Source organism: Myotis lucifugus, unplaced genomic scaffold (genome assembly GCF_000147115.1).
Source record: "Myotis lucifugus unplaced genomic scaffold, Myoluc2.0 scaffold_99, whole genome shotgun sequence".
Classification (NCBI taxonomy): Eukaryota; Metazoa; Chordata; class Mammalia; order Chiroptera; family Vespertilionidae; genus Myotis; species Myotis lucifugus.
This window is the reverse complement of record NW_005871147.1, coordinates 3146168-3171322: the sequence shown is the minus strand read 5'-3', so window position 1 is coordinate 3171322 and position 25155 is coordinate 3146168. Positions and strand designations below refer to the sequence as shown.

At 36.3% G+C, this 25155-nt stretch overlaps 1 protein-coding gene across 1 annotated transcript in view; it reads left to right on the top strand.

Moving 5' to 3' along the window:
- Nucleotides 1–25155, top strand: part of BCAS3 (BCAS3, microtubule associated cell migration factor) — a 454972-nt gene that overhangs the window by 160772 nt on the left and 269045 nt on the right. The window contains exons 16-18 of the mRNA XM_023756742.1: nucleotides 6072–6222; nucleotides 15891–15935; nucleotides 24465–24589. Coding sequence (XP_023612510.1) covers nucleotides 6072–6222; nucleotides 15891–15935; nucleotides 24465–24589 — 321 coding nt within the window. The remainder of the gene's footprint in view (nucleotides 1–6071; nucleotides 6223–15890; nucleotides 15936–24464; nucleotides 24590–25155) is intronic.

The following is a 25155-nucleotide window of genomic DNA, read 5'->3' as shown; positions in this document are numbered from 1 at the left end:
AACAGGCCATACCCTGTTGGACCTCACACACAGATGGTGGCACTCTGTATTAATATGCGGGTTGAGAGCTCCTTTTCCCCTATCGTATAAGGTGTCTGTAGGTATTCTTCATCTAAAGGGTAGAAGAATCTTTTTGAAAAGCACATGAGGCTGTTTTCATTTTTCAAAAATGCAGTCTTGTTCAAGTAAATACAGAAAGTCAGTGGTTAAACCCCAATGTGACCCGTTCTGGTTTAGTGCTTTGTTGTAGCCTTAAAAACAATAATAACGTAAACAAACAATTAAAACTAAAACAAAGTATCCTAGCTTTAAACATCAAGGGATGCTTTATAAATTCTGACTTTTAAGTGATTTCCTATTCCTAAATAGAACTGCTGCTTTAGTGTATTAAGAAGCCATTTTATTGGAACTTGGAATTTTTGCCCCCCAAAGGGACTCCGTCTATCTTGGGGACTGGTAAACCGCTGAAGGATCAAAGCTCTAGTGGATTTGGATAAAGACCTGAAAGCCCGAAGGCTTATGGAAGTTTATCTGTAGAGAGCGAGCCCAAGAAACTGGGATGAGAGTCTTAGAAGAGCTTATTTTCTCATGAGATTTTTGGGACTTCCTCTGGCTGTGCCAGAAATACTGTGAGAATATCCATTCTCATGGCATTTGTCACTCACAGGTCTTGTCCCAGCTGGGATTTGAAAGTATAATGGGGTGTGAAATATCTATTTTAAGGTTTTATGAATCCCTCTGCTAAAACTACAATTAACCAACTTCTGCTATTTTCAATGTACTTATACAATGGGGGAAAAAAAGTCTAGTAAAGAATGGTTAGCAAAGGTTACATTTAGAATTTATGTAGTGACTCTTCACTGATCTCAAAATTTTTAAATTTTGCCGTAACCAGTTTGTCTCAGTGGATAGAGCGTTGGCCTGCAGACTGAAAGGTCCCAGGTTCCATTCCGGTCAAGGGCATGTACCTTGGTTGTGGGCACATCCCCAGTGGGGTGTGTGCAGGAGGCAGCTGGTCGATGTTTCTCTCTCATCGATGTTTCTGACTCTCTATCCCTCTCCTTTCCTCTCTGTAAAAAATCAATAAAATATTTAAAAAATTTTAATTTCACTGTCACTACTGTGAATATATGCCTGAGAGGTGCAGCAAAGCAATGGTGCTACTCTTGCTCTTTGTCCAAGGGGAAATTGAACAAAGGGAGGGACAAACAGAGGGACAGACTTCATCACATGCAAGACTTGGGATGCTACAAGTTTCTTCCTGCTGAACCTCATTATTTTAAGAAAGTAAAGACAAATTCTGGCTTGGAAATTTAGCTTTGCTATAACCATAGGAAGTGTCTGAAGATCTATTCTTAAAGTTATCAAAGGCTAGACTCCCAGCCTAGTCAACATGAGACTAAGCAGAGAAGTGAAGGCCATGGATTCCAGCATCTGGCTATCTTCTGAAGTCCTTTGAGTTCCCTCCAAAATTAATTCTTTTTCTGTAGCTCATAAAATAATTTTTAGCCAAAGACTAATAGCAATAAGAAGAAAAGATCGTTATACTATTTTTGTGTATTTGATTTATTGAGGATGAACTTCATTTTAAATTTTATGTGTTTTAATGTATTTTTTTAAAATTATGCATCAGCTAATGAGATTTCTTATCTAAGCTAGTTTCCTGATTTTCCTAATTCCTCATGTAATTGTCCACATATCTCTCATCCCCTAATTTCCAATTAGAAAAGTAAAGGGAAGATGATATAAGTTTTTTCCTCTAGGCTCAAGATTTCTACACCTTATTAAGTTGTCCTTTACCACAACAACAATAAAAACGTCTCCTTCCTTTTTGTTTCTAAGACCTTTTGGAGATATCTTTATTAGCATGTTTTTTTCCATTTAAAATTTTTTGTTTATAAATAATCTTTCTCATTATGTTACGAACTCTTTAGGAGTCCCTTGGACTTACTCATTCAGGACTAGAACCAGGCCTCATACCAACAGGCTCAAAAGTATAAAGTGAAAGACTAAAAGTTAAATGAAACCTTTGCTGGTACAGTATCTCATCTTGTCAATATCTTCTTTTTAGCCGCAAAGTCCTTAACTCTGTGTTCTGCACCCATTACCTGTATCATTTTTTATCAATGTTCCCTTTACTTATCCCTTTCTCTCTGACTTTTTACCTCTTTACGGAAACTACCTGATGGAAGGTTAGCTTTCTCTGTCAGTTTGCCTTCCTGAACCTTATCATTGCTCACCATTTTATTAACACATTTATTCTTCCTTTAAAGCTGCTTTTACTAAGTACTTGCCATACCTGTAAAATACAGAGTCCCCCCTTACCTGCAGTTTTGCTTTCCGAACTTCTCTTACCTGCAGTCAACTGCGGTCCCAAAATATTAAATGGAAAATTCCAGAAGAAATTCGTAAGTTTTAAATTGTGTGCTGTTTTGACCAGTGTGCTGAAATCTCACAGTATCCTGCTTAGTCCTGCCTGGGCATGAATAGTAATCACTTGGCCCAGCATATCTGCGCTCTTCATGCAGTACAATAAAATATTTTGGGAGAGAGACCACTGTCAAATAACTTTTATTACAATGTATGGTTATAATTGTCATTTTTAAAATAATTTTCATATTGTTTATTTATTAACTATGCTTAATTGATAAGCTTTATCATTGGTATGTATGTATAGGAAAAGATATAGTATATGTAGGGTTTGGTACTGTCTGTGTTTCAGGCATCCACTGGGGTCTTGGAATGTATACCCCTAGGATAAGGGGCACTGCTGTGGGAGACAGACACGGCCTCTATTCTTATAAACATAAAATCTCCCCGGCTTACTTGACTCTTTCAGCCGGGCTAGATTTCAGAGGCTACATCATAAACACAGACGCTAAGAGTGAAATCCCATAAATACTTGGGTGTTGCTTGACAATACAGTAGCAGGCTGGGAGGGATAAGTCTGAAGTACCTTTGATGCTATTCTGAGGTTGTCCTTTATCCTGGTGAGCCAGTGAGGGATAAGCCATGGCTAACTGATCCACAGATTTGGAGCTTCTCGATGAATCAGTTCATTTTTCTAGACGACATAGCCCATCTATAAAGTTCAGCAATCTCACCCTCGCTGGTTTGGCTCAGTGGATAGAGCGTCAGCCTGCAGACCGAAGGGTCCTGAATTGGGTTCTGGTCAGGGCATGTACCTCAGTTGCAGCTCTTCCCTGGCCCAGGCCCTAGTCAGGGCGTGTGCAGGAGGCAACCAGTCAATGTGTTTCTCTCACATTGATATTTCTCTCTGTCTTTACCTCTCTCTCCCACTCTTTCTAAAACTTGTGTATGTGCATGAATTATAAGAATAGCTAACTACAGTAATCAAGAAAATGAGATATTGATGAAAGGATAGGCACATGGATCAATGAAATAGAATCCAGAAATAAACCTACATACATATGGGCAGAGAGGAAGGAAAAGGGAGAGAGAGCTAGAAACATAGAAACATCAATGATGAGAGAGACTCATTGATTGGCTGTCTCCTGCACACCCCTCAATGGTAATTGAGCCTGCAACCCGGGCATGTGCCCTGACTGGGAACCACTGAGCCACACTGATCAGGTTGGGCAATTGATTGTGTGTGTGTGTGTGTGTGTGTGTGTGTGTGTGTGTGTGTGGTGTGTTGTGTGAACCCTGAATTTATTTCTATTTGAAGATGCTCAAGAGACTTTTAAATAGGCCAAAAGGCCCCAAGGCATCTAGGTTTAATTTAAGATCATCCTGAGGTGGTATCCCACGGTTTCTCCTTTTGTGAGGCATCAATTTGATCCTTGATAATGAAACACCTCGATAATTCTAGTTGGATCATGGCGATTTCTTGTGACTCCCAGTATCTGTCATAAATGGCCATCAGGTTATGAACGATGAGAAACGTAATACCAGAAATAATCACGACACGTCTGCAGATTCTACTTGAATATCCTTTCTGCCTTATTCTTTGCAACCAGGCTCAGTGATGATCAATTTGAGTAGCAGAGATCATGATGAGTGTTTACCTGCAAAGACTGATATTAAGTGCAGCTCTTTCAGAACAGAAACCAGCAAACATCCTTCAAAATGAAACACCTGGGCAATTGATTTTTGACAAAGGTGAAAAGGCAATTTAGTGTAGAGAGGATAATCTTTTATCAAATGGTGATGAGACAAATGGGCATCCATTATCAAGGCAATGAACACAATGAACCTCAACCCATACCTCCCTCTATGTACAAAAATGAACTCAAGTCAATCAGTCTGCTCGACACTTCTGTTCAATATTGTACTGGAAGTTTTCACCAGGACTATGAAGCAGTAAAATAAGTAGAAGGACTGGAAAGGAAGAAGTAAAACTCTTTTCTTTGAGGATGACATGATCTGTATATAGAAATCCAAAGACTCCATAAGAAATCAGTAGAGCTAAGAAACAAGGTTATAGCGTACAATATCCAGGTGCAAAAATTAACTATTTCTCGACACTAGCAATGAACAATCTGAAAAGGCAAATGAAGAAGACAGTTCTGTTTGTAAGTTGCATAACAAAGAATAAAATAGGAATAAATTTAACCAAAGAAGTGTAAAACTTGTAGCCTGAAACCTACAAAAAAATGTTCCGAGAAATTAAAAAATTCCTAAATAAATGGAAAGACATCCCATGTTCATGACTTGAAAGACTTGATATTGTTAAGATGGCAATATTCCCTAAACTGATCTACAGATTCATTTCAATCCCTATCAGAACCATGGCTGATGGTTTTTGCAGATGACGGCAAGGTGTAGGTAGAAGCAGCAAGTATTGTTAGGTATCATGGGCCATTGAGGAAAGGCATCAAACCACCAACGGTCTTTGGAAAGAAAGGAATTAAATATACGTTTTCTCTGTTGTTTTTTTTTTCTCTTCTATCTTTAGTTCTTCTGAAGAACTATTATTTATTGTTACAGGGATGCTTCCTTAGAAAAAGGTGGCTAAACGGGTTGTAAGAGCTTTGAAATTTAAAAATGTCATCTTAGCGAGTTCTGAGTATGCTTGGGCAGGGGTTCATGCAATGTCTATTTTGGAAGTCATCAGTTGTTTAGGAACCTAATTCCCAACATGATAGCATTTCAAAGCATTATGGAAATTCAGAATAGCAAATGATCTAACTTTTATAATTCTATCTGCATGTATCTAAAAGAGGACTTTGATAATGTAAAAATAATTTCTGCCTTTATATTGTATGCCCTTGTTTCTATGAGCTTTTGTAACTTATTTGAATTTTGTAGTTGTAGACTGCAAGGAGGTCATAACAAATAATATAGAAACAATAAATGTCCAAATAGGTAGTTCTTCTCTAGAATATAACATGTTCCCTTCTTATAATCTGGTCTCTTTCTTTTCAGTGACTATGTGTGATATCTATCTATGATGAGAAAGCAGTACAATTTGCCATAACACTTCAGATCAACAAAATGTAGCTCAAAATTTGTAATTAGGCCAGGATACCAGGTGAATGGAAAAAAATGAAAGAGATCATGGGTCCTGCCTTGCTTAAGGCTTCATGTACCATAGTATTGGAATAATAGATACTGTAGGTAATATTTTGAGTCCACTGGTTAAAAAACAAACAGGAAAAAAATCCTAAACCCTTATTTGTAAGATTGTGATAAACTTCATTTAAACTTTATAGATTTTTGTTTCATCTGCTTTCATTTGTTTCATTTCATTATTATATATTTTTAAAAAATCACATCTCATACCTTAAAAATTACTCTATTTCTTTATAGCACCATAACATCATGATTAAATTTCATACTGGTTATTGGTATAACCATTTAACATCTATCTAGTTCGGTATCCTCTATTCCTCCATCCCTGAAGACTAAAGTCTCTATTTCTAAGCAAGTCACACTTGGTGTAATTAGTGTTCTTTGTTTTCCCCCACCCTCCCATCTTTATAATCATGATTCTTTTAAAACGAATTCTGACTTTGATATCTTTCTTAAGTGATGAGTGGAGTTAGTATAAACCCTATGAGAAAAGAAAACTTACTTTGGTGATGTTTTTCTTTTTTTTTTTTTTGCAGGGAAACTAAACAGCCAAGACTCCTACAATAATTTTGCCAACAACAACCCTGGCAACCCTCGGCTCTCTCCTCTCCCCAGCTTGATGGTCTTGACGCCTCTTGCACAAATCAAGCAGCCAATGACATTGGGGACCATCACCAAACGAACAGGGTAAGGCCTCAGGCTTGACACTTTTTTTAATAGCTGTGTTAGAGGATTGAATGCATAAAAGAAAACATACTTTTTGTTTGGGTGGTTTCGATTATGTTTTTCATTTCCAGTCCATGTGATACGTAATGGCAGCAGGTTAAATACAAAGCATAGAACAGGCACAAACTTACTTGCACACAACCCTGTACACACACATTCAGAGAAAAAACAAAGCAGTGACAAGTTGTGAAAATGAGTGTTCGCTAATAAAAAACAGATCTAGCTACTTAGTCTTCTACTTGCTGTCTTGTGGCTTTGTCTGAAAGTACAGTTTCATTTTCTTGCTTTTGTGGACATGATCTGGATTTATAATGACTTCCAAATTTTGACAGACACACCTACCTACTAAGATGAGAACTTTAGATGACAACCATGTTTCTAATACTTAAAAAAACACATCTATATTGAGGTATAATTTACATATAATAATCTGTCATCAGTGCTAGGACAGTGTGGAGCAAAGGGTAGTTTTCAAAAGCCAGAGTCCTAAGATTTGGGCTTTACTCAAGATTGGTTGTTAACATCCTCAAAGACTTGATGATTCAGTTCAGTTCATATCTTTGTGCGTATTTTAGCTGTAAAATTCCTACCTGCTAGAAATCATCACTTTTCGTTCCTGAAAATAAAATGCTGTATCTAAGATATCATTAGATATTCAGTTGTGTAATAACTTTGAAATTCATTTGTACCAGAAAGTATATATTTCTATATGCAAATTACCTATTTTCATCAATAAGCAATTTTGGGCTTTAACCTAATTTGGAACAACTGCCTAAAAATTCTATATTCAGCTCATCAGGAGAAAACCCTCTCTTGTGTTCAAATATTCTTCAGGGCCTTTCCAACAAAAGGATTAGATTAATTATTTGGCTGTCTTAATACTGTTTGCTAGGTGGAAAAGTGTTTGCAGAGGTTATTTCTGTGAGAAGAATTCCTCATTCTCAGGGACCAGGCCTTTGAGCTCCAGATTTTACCATAGCACTGAAATTGACCCTATCCCTAGTAGAGTGGTTTTTGTATATAAAATGATCCTTTTGCTCAGTGCAGAAATAAAGTTGAGTTTCTTGCATATGAAGGGGGAAAAAAAAGAAAAAATACAGCAAAGGTAGGCCCAAAATCAGCATTGTACAAATTCTACTTAGGAGTTTTTGACTGTCTTTCCTGTTCAAATTTGTTGTTCTTGAAGTTGATTTTAGTTTTTTTCTAGTGTTTATGTTTGTTATTTTAAAAACTTAATAGGTATGCTATTTTTTAATGCAAAGAGTTAGCTCTCTTTCAAATAAGCTTCTTTATAGTGACTGTAGTTCTATGTATGAAATCACATGATGTTAGAATTTAATTCAAAATAGTTGTTGGAGGGGTAGAAAGGGAGCTTACTTTTGTATATATTTATAATTTTCCATAAAACAGATAAAATCTCTCACTCTTTTTCACTCTCTCTGTCCTTAATTAGGGAGAAACTATGAGTTATCTAGTCTTTTTCTATGCAACCATACTTTATGAACTTAGATTAATTCTGTTTCCTTTTATTTTAAATGTTTTTATTTTTCAATTACAGTTGAAATTCAGTATTATATTATTTTTATGTGTACAGCATAGTAGTTATGCGTTTATGTAACTTATGAAATAATCACCCAGATAAGTCTAGTATCATTTTCTTTTTAAAAACTTGGTTACAAATCCTACATTTTTAGAGCATGTATATTAGACTCTCTTTTATTATACTTAATTTAATAATTATTTATTAATGAATTAAATATACAGGTATCATTATTATTTACTAGACCTTTTATCTCAATTATGAAACCTTCTGTTTCTGCCAAGTATTTGAATTATTTTTAGCATGTCCTATATGAAAGCATTTAGAGAGAATAATTAATATTTCTTTTACAATGAGTATTTAGTTTAAAATTTTTACTTTTACTATAATTCACCCGAACATTTGGTCATAGAATTTTTAGAATATAATTTGTGGTTTTATCCCTTAAACTTTGATCATTTACATGGAAATAGATGTATTTGCCTTACTAAAAGTTATATTTGTTTTCAAGAACAGAATATGTTTCCTGAATTTTCATTTTTGACATATGTAGAGATTTGAAACAAATCCCAGGTATTTTATATTATTATATTTCATCTCATTAGATTTGAAAGGCTCTATTTTATTTTAGTTTATTCAAATTTTTTTTACTATGACCAGTTCTCAATACTGCACTTAGCTAATTTGCGTTATTTTCAATTCAGTTTTGTTATAGTTACTGAGAATTTTGATTGCCACATTAGGGTCAGCAGAGTGATGAGCAAATGGGCTTTTCATTTTCCAGGTCTCTTTTCATTCTGGAAATTATAATTTACTCCTTTTAAAAAAAGAATGTTTTTATTGATTTCAGAGATGGGGGGCGGAGAGACAGAGAGAGAGATATTGGTGGAGAGAGGGAGAGAGAGAAAGAGAAACATCAGTGATGAGAGAGAATCATTGATCGGCTGCCTCCTGCACACCCCACACTGGGGATGGAGCCCACAACCCTGGCATGTGCCCTGAACGGGAATTGAACCATGACCTTCTGGCCAATGGTCAACCACTGCGCCATGCCAGCTGGCTAATTCACTCTTTTTTTTTTTTAATGCTTTTATTGATATTTTAGAGAGAGAGGAATTGAGAGGGAGAGAGATAGAAACATCAGTTGGCTGCCTCCTGCATGCCCCAAACTGGGGGTTGAGCTGGCAACCTGGGCATGTACTCTTACCAGGAATAGAATGGATGAACCAGCAACCTCTTGGTGCATGGGATGATGCTCAACCAACTAAGCCACACTGGCCTAGTTAATTTCCTCTTAACTCTGCTTCTATGAAATGGCTTTCCTAGCATTTGAAAAATAAAATAAATAAGAAGTATTTGACTTGGATAATGTAGAAAGAGAACACAGTGCTTTTCATTTATAGACATGTGAGTTCTATGACTACTTCTAATATACCTGATAATTTATCTAGTAAAATTATACTTCCTTAGGTTAAATCAACATTCGTTTGTTCCATGTCATAGACATGGAGCAAATAAAAAGTTATATTTCTAGCACAAAGATTTCTACGGATTGCGTAGGATCCTATATTTAAATAACCAAATTGAGATGGCAGCCTCAATTCAAACCTTCAGGGGATCACCATGTACTTACCATGTTTCACATCTGCTCTCTTATTTTTGGAAATATATATCCCTGAAAGCTTGTGCAGTGTCAGGGACCATCTGTCTTTCTCCAAGACATGCATGAGGCCAGTAGAACTAAAATGGCAAGAGACAGATGTACTTACACCTTCATGTTCTGTACCTTGAAGCGGCATTTGGAGGAAATGAGGCCTATTTTGGCAACAGCTGCTGCTTCACCCCACTACAGTGTACACCGATGAAGGCAAAGGAAGTGCTAGAAATCATTTGGTTCAACAATCACTCAAGTCAAACAATCCATTTCATCAGTCTCAGATTGAAGGCCTTCGTAACGTTTTTATCACTTGTAAATAGGAATAGTTCTCCACATCTATTAAAAGTGAAACCAGGTGCTAACGGATTGCTCCTTGTTTGGGAGCATTAAGTTTTTATAGTAGGGATTTACTAAGCAGCGTTTTGTAGATATTTGGTTGAGTTAATGAATCATGTAAGTGGTAAAAATTTTTTAATGCTTCCTATCTGTGTAAAAGTTTACTAAATCATTTTCAGTATGCTTAATTTTATGTGCATTAAATCTAAAATTATTTATATATACACATCACTTTATGGGCACAAGCAGAGAAGAGTTAATTTCAAAAAGAGGTCAGAGTAATTTCATGGGAATAAAAAATATAGAAATGAACTTGGGACTGAACTTACTTCTTTGCTCTTAACTAGCTGATCAATTTTAGTGAAGTAAATATGAGATAATTTGGTTTCCTTTTCCTTAAATGGAGCAGCTCCCGGCTCTTTTCTGTTGGGGTCCAGCCCCAGCGGGTCCAGGGGTTCCCAAAGGTGTGGACGGAGTCCGCGAAGAATGAATGACACAGAGACAGCTTTCAGTTGATCAGCATAGCCAGGTTCTCTAGCCAGGTTCTAGCCAGGTTCTCCAGCCAGGTTCGGTATTTATTGTCCTGTTACATCTGTATTTATACCAGTTGATTTTAATCCTATCCATTCTATTCCAAAGGTTAGGGCGTTTGTTAATCTAGTTCTGTTGAGTTTAATCCTGTCTAGGTTCATCTCTGTGTTCCATTACAAGGGCTATTCCAAGGTCACTGCTCTACTGATAAGCTACAAGGAAGTGACTGAAGGAGATTATCCTACCCAGTAAAGGTTATGTCCTCCCAGCCTCGCTGCTTGCCTTCCCTGGGACTGCCCTGTGTCAGTGGGTCTCCAGGGGTATTGGCTTTGGTGCTTTCCCTGGTGGGCAGACCCCTGGGGATGTGGGCCCAACAAGTCCCAAATTTATTGCCAACAGTCTTAGTCCAAGTTCTTCATAAGTAGTACATGTTATTTTTGTAACACTAGGGGGGTTCACTGATTTATTCTCTTCCTTGGTCCTGTTAATCCCTAACTCCAGGGAAAAAATCCCCACCTGGGGAAACAACCTTTCTCGAAGAGGTGACCTTGGTTAAAACACATAGCTCTAAGAAGGGGAGCAAACATATTAAGAACAGTATGCCATATACGCCAGGTCCCTTGAAACATGCTGTGCAGATGTTTCTTCCCTGCAGCGACTGTGTCAAGCAGCAAGGATAGACCGGCTTCCGGCACTTTTCCCCTCCCCTATTCACTTTTTTTGTGAGCAGTTTGAGGTAGGTATTAGGAACCTTGGGCCTGACCCTGTAGGCGTAGGTGGTAATGTTGTGGAAAAAAATGGACTGAGGAGTCTGTAGCCCTGGCTTTTCCTCTCAGTTCTGCCACCTGTTAACTGTGTGTCTTAGGCCAGTTTCTTCATCTGCACAATAAAAATTTATAGGTATAGATGGCAATCTTTCAGCCTTTCAGTGTATGAGTTCCCATCATGCCTTTGATGCCATTACCTGATTTCCAGCCTCACTCATTGTTGAGCCCTAGGCCAGTGCTGAGCAATTTCCATCTAGGAAATGTAGATGATTGTGCTTATTTAGAAATGGCAGCATTTAATAGCGTGTATTTGATTATCTCTAGTTGAAATTTGTAGACCACATCTGTCATCAGAGCTTGCGAAGGTGAATAAATGTCATTGGCATATAGTAAGCCGTGAAGAAGGCCTATTCCTTTTTCTAATTCCATTAGGTCTACCTTGTCTAGACAATTTGTCCTGAGCCCCAAATCACATAGGTGAAGTTCTGAGAATTAATAGGAAAGATTTGGTATAGTAACACACGATAATTCTCCACCTCCCAGCCTTGTCTGCTCTAGGTATTAGTTATTTTTTTATTTTTTAAAATATTTTTATTGATTTCAGAGAGGAAGAAAGAAGGAGAGATAGAAACATCAATGATGATAGAGAATATATATATATATATTTTAATTAATTAATTAATTAATTAATTTTATTGATTAAGGTATATCAAATGTGTGGTTAGATATACAAATGTGCCGCTTAGTTTTATACAATGTATTACAAATGTGTGGTTATTTCCCCATTGCCCCCCCACCCCCCCAGTCCTGCCCTCACCCTCACCCTCACCCTCTGTTGTCTGCTTCCATTGGTTATGCTTATATGCATGCATACAAGTCTCTTGGTTGATCTCTCCCCCTTACCCCCACCCTCCCCTATCTTCCCTCTGAGGTTTGAGCATCTGATTGATGTTCCTCTCTCTCTGGATCTGTTTACATGTGCAATATACTTATCACAGTTTGAGTTTTCAATTTTTGTGCTAAATCAGTAGAGTACTTAAGCCACACCATAATTTGTCCCATTTTACCATAAATCTATGGATTTGGGGTGGGGGTGGGGGGGAGATAAAGTATATTATATACTGTATTAAAAGTCAGAAATAACTTCCTGCAGATATTTGACAACCTATTTCTGCTGTTCTAGTTTCTTTTCTGCCGCATTTGCCAGAATTTGAACATTATCTAATTTTCTCTAATGAAAAGCTTGAGTTTATAATTTAAATTTGTTCATTGAATATATCTCAAATTGGACAGTTTACCTTCAGTTTGCCCTACAGATCAATAATTTGAGAGCCAACAGTGCCATACGTCTCTTTAGTAGGGAGCAGTTAAAATGAATGAAAAAGTAAAAGTAACACTGGAAAATGACATAAGGACTAATTTATTTGCATGTGTGTCCATTTCAGTTGCTCTTAAACAGGGGGCATGCTGGATGTAGTAGGGTCGTTAGGGCTCCTAGAAGATACTGTTAGAGGAGATGGCTTTACAATTTTACTCATGGTGTCGTATAGCTTTTCTTCTGTTTTTTCTCTGTTCAGTATGTTTAATATTTATATATGCTCATTCTAATGTTGGTTAAGTGATGGTGCCTGAATTCTCACAGGGTATGATCACTCATAAAATAGGACTTTCAAAGTGTCTTAATAGAGCTTAGATTCCAATGATTTCGTTAACTCAGCAGATGATTGAGCCTAATCATTACTAATACCTTTTTAGCACTAGATTCAGGTTATAGAGGATTTCAAATCAACCTTTTTACTTACATTTAAGAAACCTTCACAAGTTATCTTGTTTTCTGCTAGCAAGACCAGAGCTTTTGTGGTGCTATGTGGAATTCAACAAAATGCATGAGTTTAAAGACTTACATAGCATCGATGCTCAGTTCCTTCCGGTCTTCTGAGTATCTCCAGAAGAAACCCTTTGAGAACCAATGACCCAGTCATTGCACGCTGGACAATCAACAAGTCTGTAATAAACATGTCTTGATATTTAGTCTCTTGATCAGTCCTAGTGTTTGTCAATCAGAATTCAGCTTTAAAAGGACATATTCATGGTGAAGAGAACAGGTTTTATATAGCAGGATTGTTAAATCTGCTAAATCTTAATAGCGTTTGAAAAACACACATATTCTTAATATCTGACTTTGATAAATTGAGTTGAATATATTCATATAATTTTAATTCAACATAGACTCCCACTCTCACACTCTACTTCCTACTAATCACCCCATATAAAACTCCAACTGTGGGATTTGGGAGGGGAAGGAGAAAGTCATAGGTGAAGACAGCTGGATCATGGACTTGTCCTTTGTGACTTTATATTTTAATTCTTTTGCTATTGAGGGAAGATGAAGCAGGCACATTTCAAAAGAACAGCTGACACTACCCATACAAATTCAGTAATTACGTCAGTCACTCTAATTCCTTGGGGTTTGGGGCTCTTCTCTTACATGTTCGTGGCAGAGGTCCAGTTTGTAGGAGTGGGTAAGAAGTGGTTGAATATAGATTGGGAACATGCCAAGTGTACATTCTAAGGCAGGTTTTCACCCTGTTTCCCCAGCCCTCTGATTTCTCCTTAAGCTGTGTTATCCTTACTTGATTGAAGAAGGATAAAAATATGTTCCCTGTTTATATATAAGGGACACCTAAACCTGGCTTTATAGGTGGGGAACATCAGCTGGTCTTTTGAAATGTAGAAACTTTAAGGTTTTGTTTCATTTTTGTTTGGTTGGTTTTGGGGGTCATTTTGAAGCCTTTTAAGTCATAAAGAACTATGATAAAACTACCAAATTCTTTACAGTGAATGAGCTATATAGTTTGGTATTTGGAATGAGATGGGAGCATACCCGGCATCGATACAATATACACTAAAGAGCAACTCATGCCTAAATGCTCCAGATCACAGGAGCATTTGAAGTATTTGATTATTTCAGATGTTCTGCAGCATGAAGAAAATTAAAGGAAGAGGGTACTGTGAACCAACAGTAACCTCTTCACTTGGGAGGTATATGTGGGCATATGGAAACGTATTGAACCTTGCATTTTCTGATCATTTCTGCATGGCATCTCTATGTTATTGAGAGATTGGAATTTTCATGTGGTCTCAGTTATTTAAATTACTGTTTGTCAAGGTGCAGGGCGAGCTGCAAGTAGTATTTTGTTTCTGATGTAATTAGTGGATCATGAAATCAGAAGAGGAAATTTTCATTTTTTTTTCATTAATGAAATAGAATACAATAAAGTGCATGTCTGCAAACACACAGCTTTGGCATCACCTAGGAGCTTGTTAGAAAAGCAGAGTCTCAGACTCCACCCAGACCTGCCCTGTTAGAATGTTTATTAATCTTTGTTATAACTAAGTCCTAAACAGTAAAGTTGATTACAACCAAAACCCATTCATTAAATTGTTTCAATTTGAGTGTTTCTATGAACAAACCAGCTTGCACCTGAAAATATATTTTTATGGGTCACAGTAAAAAAAAGTTTGAAATCCACTGTTTTAAATGTGAATGATGGCACTTTATCTCTGGTTGTGGTCTTACCATTAACTGTGAGATAAATGTAAGATAAACGAGATAAATGCTCTGCATCGGCATCATCTGCAAAGTTTTTCTTCTATTTCTTGTTTTTAATATCAGTTCTTTCGTCTCACTCCTTCTTCTACTTAGTGTCTCTTACTCCTCTGTTGCCTTGTTCCTAGCTTCTGTGCTTCAGTCCTCAGAATGGTAGCTAGTGTTGTGAAACATTATCCTCAAGTTTCAGTTTGGAGCCAAATATACTCAGTGCACTGGGAGATTAATACTAATTAGCAGGATTTTTGAAATGTCCCTCGCACCAAAGTTGAAGAAGAAAATAACCAAGTTTTGATAGTGTGCTTTCCTTCTCAATTTGTTATTCCTTCCAAATGTCAGATGTCATAGCAACATTTTGTTTCGGGTATAATTAGATCACTCGGTCTTCTTTGTGTGCAAATGTGCATAGCAGGTCTTAAATACTGTGAACAGAGTATTAAGAAGAAATATGTGTAACACCGAAGTCTGACTTTGTATCCCCAGTTGTATTTAAAGCAAGCAATTGTGGCTTTAGTTTCCTGATTCCAGCCTCACCCAATGGCGGCCAGGTAGAGGAAGCTAATCTCTTGTATCACTATTAAGAGAATGGCCAGTTTCCTGGAATGTGACCCTAAATGAAAATAAGTCATACTACTTGTATTTAGTGTTTGTTCCTTTGACCAGCAATATGCAGTTCAACTTGCTATAAATTAGCAGCTTAGAAATATGTGCTTCCTTGCTCTGGCTCTGAGACTGCAACCTGTGAACTGCAGACAATGCTTGCAGAATTTTGATTGAGTTATCTTTGGCTAGTTTTAAACATTCGGTGTCACACAACCCCACATCTGTTGCTATACTGATCCCACTCTTTTCTCCATCCGATTACTCCATTTAACTTGTACTTTATTTTAAAGGGCCTCAGAACTGAATTTATTTTATTTTACCTAGGAACCCTATAGGGTTGCTCCAGAAAAGGGGGAGAAATAGAACATTTTGAAATCTCTAACCCTATGAAAATGAAGGGACTTGTTATATATAATTTTTATTGGTTCTATCAAGCTCATTAGTATCTTCAGCAGAATTACCAATGATTACTATTTTCTTCAGTGATTTACCATACTCTATAACAGTATGATATACATGTATTTGTTAATGTTAAATGAGTTTTTCTCTAATTTTTTTGTGCATTTTCCCCCCTTTTCCACGAAGGCCTTATCTGTTTGGAGCGGGGTGTTTTTCCATAAAAGCTCCATGGTGAGTCCCAGTTCAGTCCCGCATGCCTAATTCATTTGTTGTACTCTCAGAAAATAACTGTTTTGTACTGTTGTTTCCGTTGCATGGCCTGAGCACAGATAGATGCACCGAAGTACTGAATAATTTGTAGATGGGACATGAATGTTGATATTTAAGCTTTCAAAGAGCAGTTTTCTTGGGTTTACTTCATTTCTTGAAAGGTCAAATTAAATCACAGTTTAATATTAAAGAAAAAGAAATTAGAAGAATTCTCTCTCATAATGCTAGTGTATAAGCAAGGCTAACATGCCAGTTTAAGGCTTTGAGCACTGTAGTAATAGAAGCTCCCTACACATCCTGCTGAACATTTGGAAGACTTGATTATATTTTGAAATATGAATATATTTAAAGTATACTATAAATACCCTATAAATTTTAACTGCATGTGGTACCAGAGGAACAAGAGTCACTTCTGCTTTGAATAATTTTAGTGTTTAAGGAGGAAATTTGTGTTTCACATTGAAACTCCTAAATAATTTATAATTTTGAGCTCATAGCACCTACTTATCGTAACTTATTTATTTTGGAAAATTCTTACATAACTGCACAGACTACAGGTTTGTCTTGTAGTTAGACACAATGAAGATGGAGTACTTTTATATAAAGATGTGAAATAAAATGTATTTAGAACCTGGTATAGTGTGTTTCACATAATGGATAAAAGTCAGGGCTTCGGAATCAGACTTCCTAGATCTTAAGTCTCAGCTCGTACACTTCAGCTTGTACACTACCTATATGATCTTGGGTGGTTTTTCTGTTTCTTGGTTTCCTTATCTGTTAATGGAGTTATCAGTAGCACCTAACTCATAGGTTCATTATGATTACATGAACTAACAATGTAAATTGCTTAGGACAAGAAAGTGCTCAATGAATGTGTTGCTACTATTATTTTCTTTTTTATTCAAAGGGAAAATAGCCTTTTTGAAAAAACTTTAAATTAGATTTTTTATTTTTTTTTATTTTTTGCTTTTCCGAGTAAGTGAGGCAAAAGGAAGTTTTGGGCAATGTAAGTTATGTCAATATTATAAATTTACTCAGAATACTTAAAAGAGTTCTGCCCATATAATATATAGTTCTCATAACTGCTACTAGGAGTTGTTTATACTGTCCCATTAGACTAGGAAAAGAAACTTCCAATAGTTTTTCTCTTGTTGGACAAAAAGAAGCTCAAATACCACCTTAAGGGTACAGTATAATTAGACACAAACTAATTGTACTATTCATATGCCATAGGAACATTTGAAAATTTAATTATCATATAAGAATAGAGTGGCAAACATAAAAATTTTCTGTGTGAAATGTAGTATCAAAATTAGGACACAGGTCGTAAAAGGATTCTAAACATATTTAGGGCATAAATGAATAAAAATTCCATGAAAGTCCATCTTTATTCTTTTTGTTAGCCAGGTTTCTTAAAAAAAACAAAAACAAATAAGATACATGAATCTTACTTAGGAGCTTATAGTGAACAGTCGATTTTTAAATGCCAGATTCAGCATACGATAAAATTTCTTTTCAGGCTAAACTTAGAATTAAATTCACTCTTAAGATAAATGTCTCATTCTAAGTACAAAGAAAAGAGTTTTAGCATGTTAATAAGGATTGAAGTTTTAGCATAGAAGTAAAGACGTAGTAACAAATGTTGTATGTTAAATAAGAAAAGTCCATTCCTTCAACAGCTTATGTGCTCCTCAAATTTAAGCAAAAGCACTTGTCAACCAGAAATGATTTGAGGTTGAAACAAGATTAAAAGAGCCAGATTAAAGAAAGGGATATGTGAAATATAGTAGACTTTTAAATCATTGCCTGTCTTTTAGAAGACTGCCTTGTGGTTTGTTTGATGCCATCGTTAGCTCACAAGAAACTCGTTTTTAGTCACTTATGCTAGCCTACAAGATCCTCCTTTCAAATGCGTTCCTTTACTAGTGGTGCATGTTTTTCCCATTAAGATCTTAATGAAACCTCAAATTAAGGCAGCAAAATGAATATAAATTTGACAACTTCCATGTTGTTTATAAGAGCTTCTTTGTTTTAACAGTTTTTGCTACTTTTTCCATGGTATTTAGCATTCAACTTGAGAATGTTTTATTTACTGTTCTGACATAGAACATTATGCTAAATAATTATGTTTATAGTATTTCCACTTGTAGGGTAATATTTGTATCGTGGAAGATGAAATTTTTTACAGTTCCTCTTAAAATGTTACATAAATTTTATACAACATTGTTATTACTTTCAAGTTGCAACATTTATATTTAAATATGATTTTGCTTTGGTTAGGTCACAATTTCTACTTATTTTTCATTCTTTGATAAACTTGTTGAAGTGTTTAAATGCATGCAGTTTCAAATGAGTCAGTTTGAAATAATGTCTTTCCCTTTGGTAGTAAAATAAACTTGTTGGAAAGTTAACTGTGTAGGCCATCTTCGTCATTTTAGCTATTTATACATTCTCAGGATTATGTATACCCTAGGATATTTGAGTTTGAATGACTGTAAAAAATAAAGTAAAATAATCACACATATGATATACTTTTTTAATACAACAATTTGTATTGTGAATTTTTGAAAATAAATTTTGCTTTCAATATTACAAATAAGTAACACATATTTATTGAGCTCCTAATGTGCATGTAGTATTGTGTTTAAGCTACTGCTATTTTTGAATTACTAATCAAAAGAAAAACTACATATATAATAGTGTGGAGGAAAGGTAGTCCGTTTGAATATCTCTCTTACACATAACCTGTTTTTGTATGATATAAGGTTAATTTTAAAGAAGAATTTAAATGTTACATAGTAAGTTATATTAAAGTGTTAATTAGCATTGTCTGAGATTATTCATTTGATTTATATATAAATAGTTTATTTAAACTACCTTGTTCTTTTGAGAGTATTAAAAATATAATTTTGACAGTCTGTAGGCCAGGGGAAGGTCATGGGGACAAAAAGGAGACATATGTACTACTATTTATAATACTTTAAACAATAAAAAATATATATATAATTTTATTTTTGGAAGGAAAGATTTATATGAAGAGAATCTTTTATGTGCAAAGTTTAGATAAATCTGTGAGATTTTTTAAGAACACTTTGTGATAGGATAATTTTAGATATATTATTAATATATTTAAAATAAAATACTTCCAGTTTACCTTTTAGTTCTTATTTTAGAAAAATAAAGTTGAAAGTGAGAGAAAACTTCTAAATTCCTTTTCAAAGCTTAATCTTGGTGAGGCATACAATGAAAATTGCTTCTTTAACACGAAAACATTTTACCACTTATAATTCTTACATCAGTGTTGTGAGCATTTAAACTGAAATACTGACTGTACCCTTATGTTTTAGAAAAGGAAAGAAACGGTGCTTCTATCTCCGTCTAGCTCCTTTCATGCCTGTGTCCTTCTAAACAAGGCACCCAACATTGCTGCTTTTCATGCCATCCACAGATACATCACTTATATCCTGTTCTGTAGGACCCAGTAAAATTACCCAGATGGCCATCATTTTACTGTAATTTTAAAGCAGATAGCGATAGAGTCTTGCTGGGTTTTTGTTTCTCTTTGCAGTAATGTTGGAGAGAAAAAAACAGGCAAGAGAAATTCAATATGTTAATCTGACTGTATTACATAATACAGTAAACGCCAATTGGGTGACTTCAATAGTCTTTGTAAATAATTTTAAAAATGTCGTAATGTTAACGTCCCCAGAACTCCTGATGGCAGTAAAAATGACTCTCATTCTACGACTAGATAGTTAAGTCTCTCAGAAGGGATGAACAAGAAGTTAAACTCCTGGGTTTCAATTTAGCACCTTATTTCTTTTGTTTCTTTGTATGTTTATTTTACTTTTGATTTTGTTATCTTGTGTCAAGTTTAGTAAGTATGATTCTTATTTGCCTGATATGATGAAAGTTGAGGTCATTCCATTCTTCTTTTACATTTTGCTCAAATACGTGTTTTTCTTTTGGAACATGGGTTCATTTATGATGGGTTCAGTGGAGTAAAGAGCACAAGTTCTCAATAGGAAGGAGCCCATCTGCACTGTCAGTATGTCTCATTCCCATTTATAACCATAATTAACACAATTGAATTTCTGGACACCCGTATACATGGGAATTTCATTTTTTATATCATATTATTAATTTAATAAAATAATGAATAGAGGAGAGGAGGCCTTCAAGCACCCAGAGGTATTCTTTTTAAACTTGCAAATGTTTTGTGATGGGATTTGAGCATAAAGGGAGATGTTTAGAGAGAAAAAGAAATAAAAGGGCTAGCATTGGAATACTTTTCTAAATGGCTGTGCCGCTAATCTACAGGTGAACACAATTTACAACTCTAGCTTTTTTCACTTTTAATTCTTTCGCATATTTATCATTTTTCAGTATTTCATTTTTTTAAAAACATATTTCTATTGATTTCAGAGAGGAAAGGAGAGGGAAGGAGGGAGAGAGGGAGGGAGGGAGGGAGAGAGAGAGAGAGAGAGAGAGAGAGAGAGAGAGAGAAAAACATTAAATACGAGAGAGAATCATTGATTGGCTGCCTCCTGCATGCCGCTGACTGGGGATTGAGCCTGGGACCTGGGCAGCCCCAACCAGGAATGGAACTGTGACCTTCTGGTTCATAGGTCAGTGCTCTACCACTCAACCATGCTGGTTAGGCCATTTTTCAGTGCTTTACTTTTTATTTTATTTTATTTACTTTATTTATTTTTAAATATATTTTTATTGATTTCAGAGAGGAAGGGAGAGGGAGAGAGACATAGAAAGATTAATGATGAGAGAGAATCCTTGATCGATTGGCTGCCTCCTGCATGCCCCCTTCTGGGGATTGAGCCTGCAACCTGGGTGTGTGCCCTTTACCGGAATCTAACCCGGGACCTTTCAGTCCACAGGCCGACGATCTATCCACTGAGCCAAACTGGCTAAGGCCATTTTTCAGTGTTTCATATCTCTGCTAACAAGGGTAGTTTGCAATAGAAAGATTCTGAGTTATTGCGGAAAGGTTCAATTCTGCTTCACCTCACATTCCTGGTATTGGATTTTTTTTTAAACTTAGGATGAAGGGCAAATTCAGTCAATTAAAATTTTCTCCCATTGGTTATAGTACACAGAAAATACTTTATTAATAATAACCTTTAGATTATTCCCCTTGTATTTTTCTGGAAGTCTTATATACACATGCACATATTTTATGTTCTATTTTGCTTAAATACCATAGTCCTTCCAAATGTAGGTTGATGTAGAAATAACTTGTTATGATTATGTTCGTCATGTATGCTCCATGCCTAACACACAGCACTATGTCATGTAGGAGGTAGCAAGTTATTTTCAGGGAAGAAAACTTATTGAACACAAACTTTTTTACTAATGTGATTTATTAAGGGCCCATCTGAGGAAAAAGAAAGCTAGGAATAAAAATGATCACTACAGACCTAGCTGGTTTGGCTCAGTGGATACATCATCAGCCTGTGGACTGAAGGGTCCTGGGTTCCATTTTGGTAAGGGTACATGCCCGGGTTGCGGGCTCGATCCCCAATGTAGGGCGTGGAGGAGGCAGCTAATCAATGACTCTCTCATCATTGATGTTTCTATCTCTCTCTCTCCCTCTCCCTTCCTCTCTGAAATCAATAAAAATATATTTTTAAAAAATCACTACATAATGTTATGCATACTTTTATTATAATTGCTTATTCTCTGTAGGAGATAATGAGTTTATGTAAAATGATGCTGTGTTGGTGCTTTTTAGCTGTATGTTCAGAAGCTGAGTTATTTGCAGCATTAAAGACATGTAAGGGATTTTACCTCTGATATTGGCTGATTAGACTGTAAACTAATAAACATACAGAATATATTTTTGCATGGCCAAAGAGTAAATCGATGTCCTCTCATATTTCTACTCTTTATTGTTATGCTATAAAGGTCGCTCTCTGGTCCAGCAGCAACTATTTTAAAGTCTTTTTAGGATGTATTCTCTAGATCCGCCATAGTCTCTCTTAAGAAGTGGCATGAGCACTTGTTTTCTATCTTAAAACAAAAAAAATACAACATTCAGTAATTTGCCAAGAGCTTTGAGTTCCTTGTGAAGCTTATTTATACGTTATAGTCTTATTGTTTCCTGATGGTGATTCTAGTAAAAATCACATAGTCACACAATTAGAAACACCTTTCAAAAAATTCTGCAATGGTGTTTTTCTCTCTCCTCCTCCTTTCCAACCTCCCCAAACACTTAAGGGTTAAATGACCAATGGAATTTAAAAGATGCTCCTTACAGGAACTTAACAGCTCAATGATAGTAGTTCAGTGATGGAAATAAAGGCTTTGAGGGAGGGTTTACATGGTAATGTAGTGCAACAGAGAGCATCTCCACCAGAAATAGCAATTCTGATGCCATTGCTCGGGAAGGGGCACTCTTGTTCAGGTGGAGCGGACTCTTTCCTTTTTGTTGGTAGCTTATTGCGGTTGTGCGAAGGTTATTGCACTTGTGAAACTGTTTCATTTCCTCACAAAAACTATCTTTATTCCCTTCAGTGGAAGTCTGACTGTGACAGGCACTCGTATTTTAGGCGTGGATTCGATCTTTATGGGCAATGACACAAAGTGCTTAAGAAATATCCATGGAAAGCAGAGACCTTTTCATATATGGAATATGCGTTATGTTGGATCTGGTAGCAAGGGAGGGACCCAAACGACCAACCACAATGGCCTCTGATCTAAACTTTGTGCTCTCCCTACCAGGAAGTTGTCAAAACAGAGGGCTCGGGAGGTAAAATGGGTGAGACTATTTCAGGTGTCTTAAGGGTCTGGAAACTGAGATTACAAATGCAAACTCTAATTAAAAGAAAAATAGAAGAGAGTTAACATTGCTGAGAATTATGATATGGGGAAGTACTGCCCTTAGAGCTTTATGCACTTTACCTGATAGTGTTTCTTTCTTTCTTATTTATTTATTTATTATTTTTTTATTGATTGATTAAAGTATTACATATGTGTCCTTATCCTCCTATTGCCCCTCCCACCCCCCACTCATGCCCTCACCCTGCTGGTGCCTGTGTCCATTGGTTAGGCTTATATGCATGCATAGAAATCCTTTGGTTGATCTCTCCTGATACAGTGTTTCTTAAATCTGAGTATGCGCCAAATGTCCTGGAGGGCTCCTCAAAAAAAAAAAAAAAAATAATCCCACAAATTGTTAGGCTTAACCCCCAGGATTTCTGATTCAATAGGTCTAATGAATGTTTGCATGTTACGAAGTTCCAAGGTGGCACTACTAGTCAGGGACCATACTTTGAGAACAAATATACTAATCCTTAAAATAACCCTATGAGGTAGGCATTACTTTTATATTTTTTAATTTTTTTACATACTGGTAGTCTGAGCTCTGAGAGGTTAAATAACTTAACCCAAAGTCACAGAGCTAATAAGTGGTAGCATTGGGATTCAGATTCAGGTTTCTTCCTGACTCCCCAAACCAATCTGTCTACATCCAACCATACTTTATTAAAAGATGAAGAGATAAAGGACAGTGAGCAAAACAAGGTAGAAATAATGTTACTCAGCATTGGAAACTGACTAGCAAAGCAGGAACATCGGGCTCTGTTATTCCTGTGCCCCAGCTAGGCTGTGATCATGACCAGTGTGCAGGGAGGCTGTTGTCTATGAATTAGAGAAAATAATGCCATCACTTATCGAAGGTGTTTGGCAAATTGCTAATGAGCTTTGGGAAGCCTCTGACAAATCAAAAAAGAAGGGAAAGAAGGATTTGAAAGAATAGAAAAGGTTGGTACTAGAAGTTGCTGGTATGAAAGCTGATTTGGGGAAAGCAAATAGGAAAGTGCGTGCTTTTTAATGCCAGTTCCGAGATGTAGCAGCAGTTACGTAATGTGTCCTCAGACACATGAAAAACAGAACAAAAACACACACATCATTTTCACACATCTACGAAGAAAAAACAAATTGGAAGATCAGCGAATATAATTGCATGACATCATTAGATCGACCCACACGTTGTCTACGTCCTTGTAGCACTGTGGCTGAGAGCACTTTCAGGGTTTCATTCTGTATCACCTCATTATTTTCACTCATGCTGTCTCCATTCAACTGAATTGTCACCCCCAAATCTTATCTATCAAAATGAAAAGGTAAACTGTTTTATTATCCTGAGATGTTTATGGTGGTTCTGTTGCTTCACTCTGAAATCTCCAGGGAATTGTTACCCATCTGAAAAGAAGTGACTTGGATTTCCCCAGCACGTATTTCAGAAAGGAGTTAATTCTTATTGATCTGATAAAGCTCTGGAACTTTGAACTAATTTTACTCTTACTGCAGAACACAGCCTCACACTACCAGTTATTAAGGCAAAATGCATGTCCACATTGAGGGGGCGGTTGAATACTTAGGGGTGGAATTTTAAGGAAAAGATGTCATTATCTCAAGGACTGTGACTTCCTCATGGTAATTTTTTTTTTGCTATCATTTTATTTTTTTAAGCAAAGTTAAACCACCTCCACAAATTTCACCCAGCAAGTCGATGGGCGGAGAATTTTGCGTGGCTGCAGTGTTTGGGACGTCCAGGTCATGGTTTGCAAATAACGCTGGTCTGAAAAGAGAAAAAGGTGGGTATCTCACTGAGGGTTAAATGGGCCTTTGGTAATATTTGTTTCTTGAGGGAAATTCATAGCTTTTCTCCTTATCTCTGTTTTAGAGATGAAGTGAACTTGAGATTGTGAGTTTAAATAGCTAAAAGCACTAGTTAGTAAGTGATGGTATCAGAGTTTGAAATTGGGGTTTTTTAATGTTAAATCTGAGAGCAGGCAGACAGCTCTGGTGGGGGTGGGAGGGTTGTTGGGATGGTGGTGGAGGGATTGAGCAAAAAAGGAAAAAAAAAGAGAACTCACGGACATGGACAACGGTGTGGTGATTGTGGGGGTTGGGTGGTGGAGAATGGAAGAGGGCATAGAGGCCATAAATGGTGATGGAAAAAAAAAAATCAACAAGTTTGCCATATTATAAACTAAAAGTTAAAAAATAGGCTGCCACTCAGAAATAAAGGTCATATTTTATGGTAACCATTGCTCCTTTGAATTCATATAGTTATTTAAAATTTTTCTTGTTATTGTCAACCCTCATGGAGGGTATTTTTTTCCATTGCTTTTTAGAGAGAGTGGCAGGGGAGTGAGAG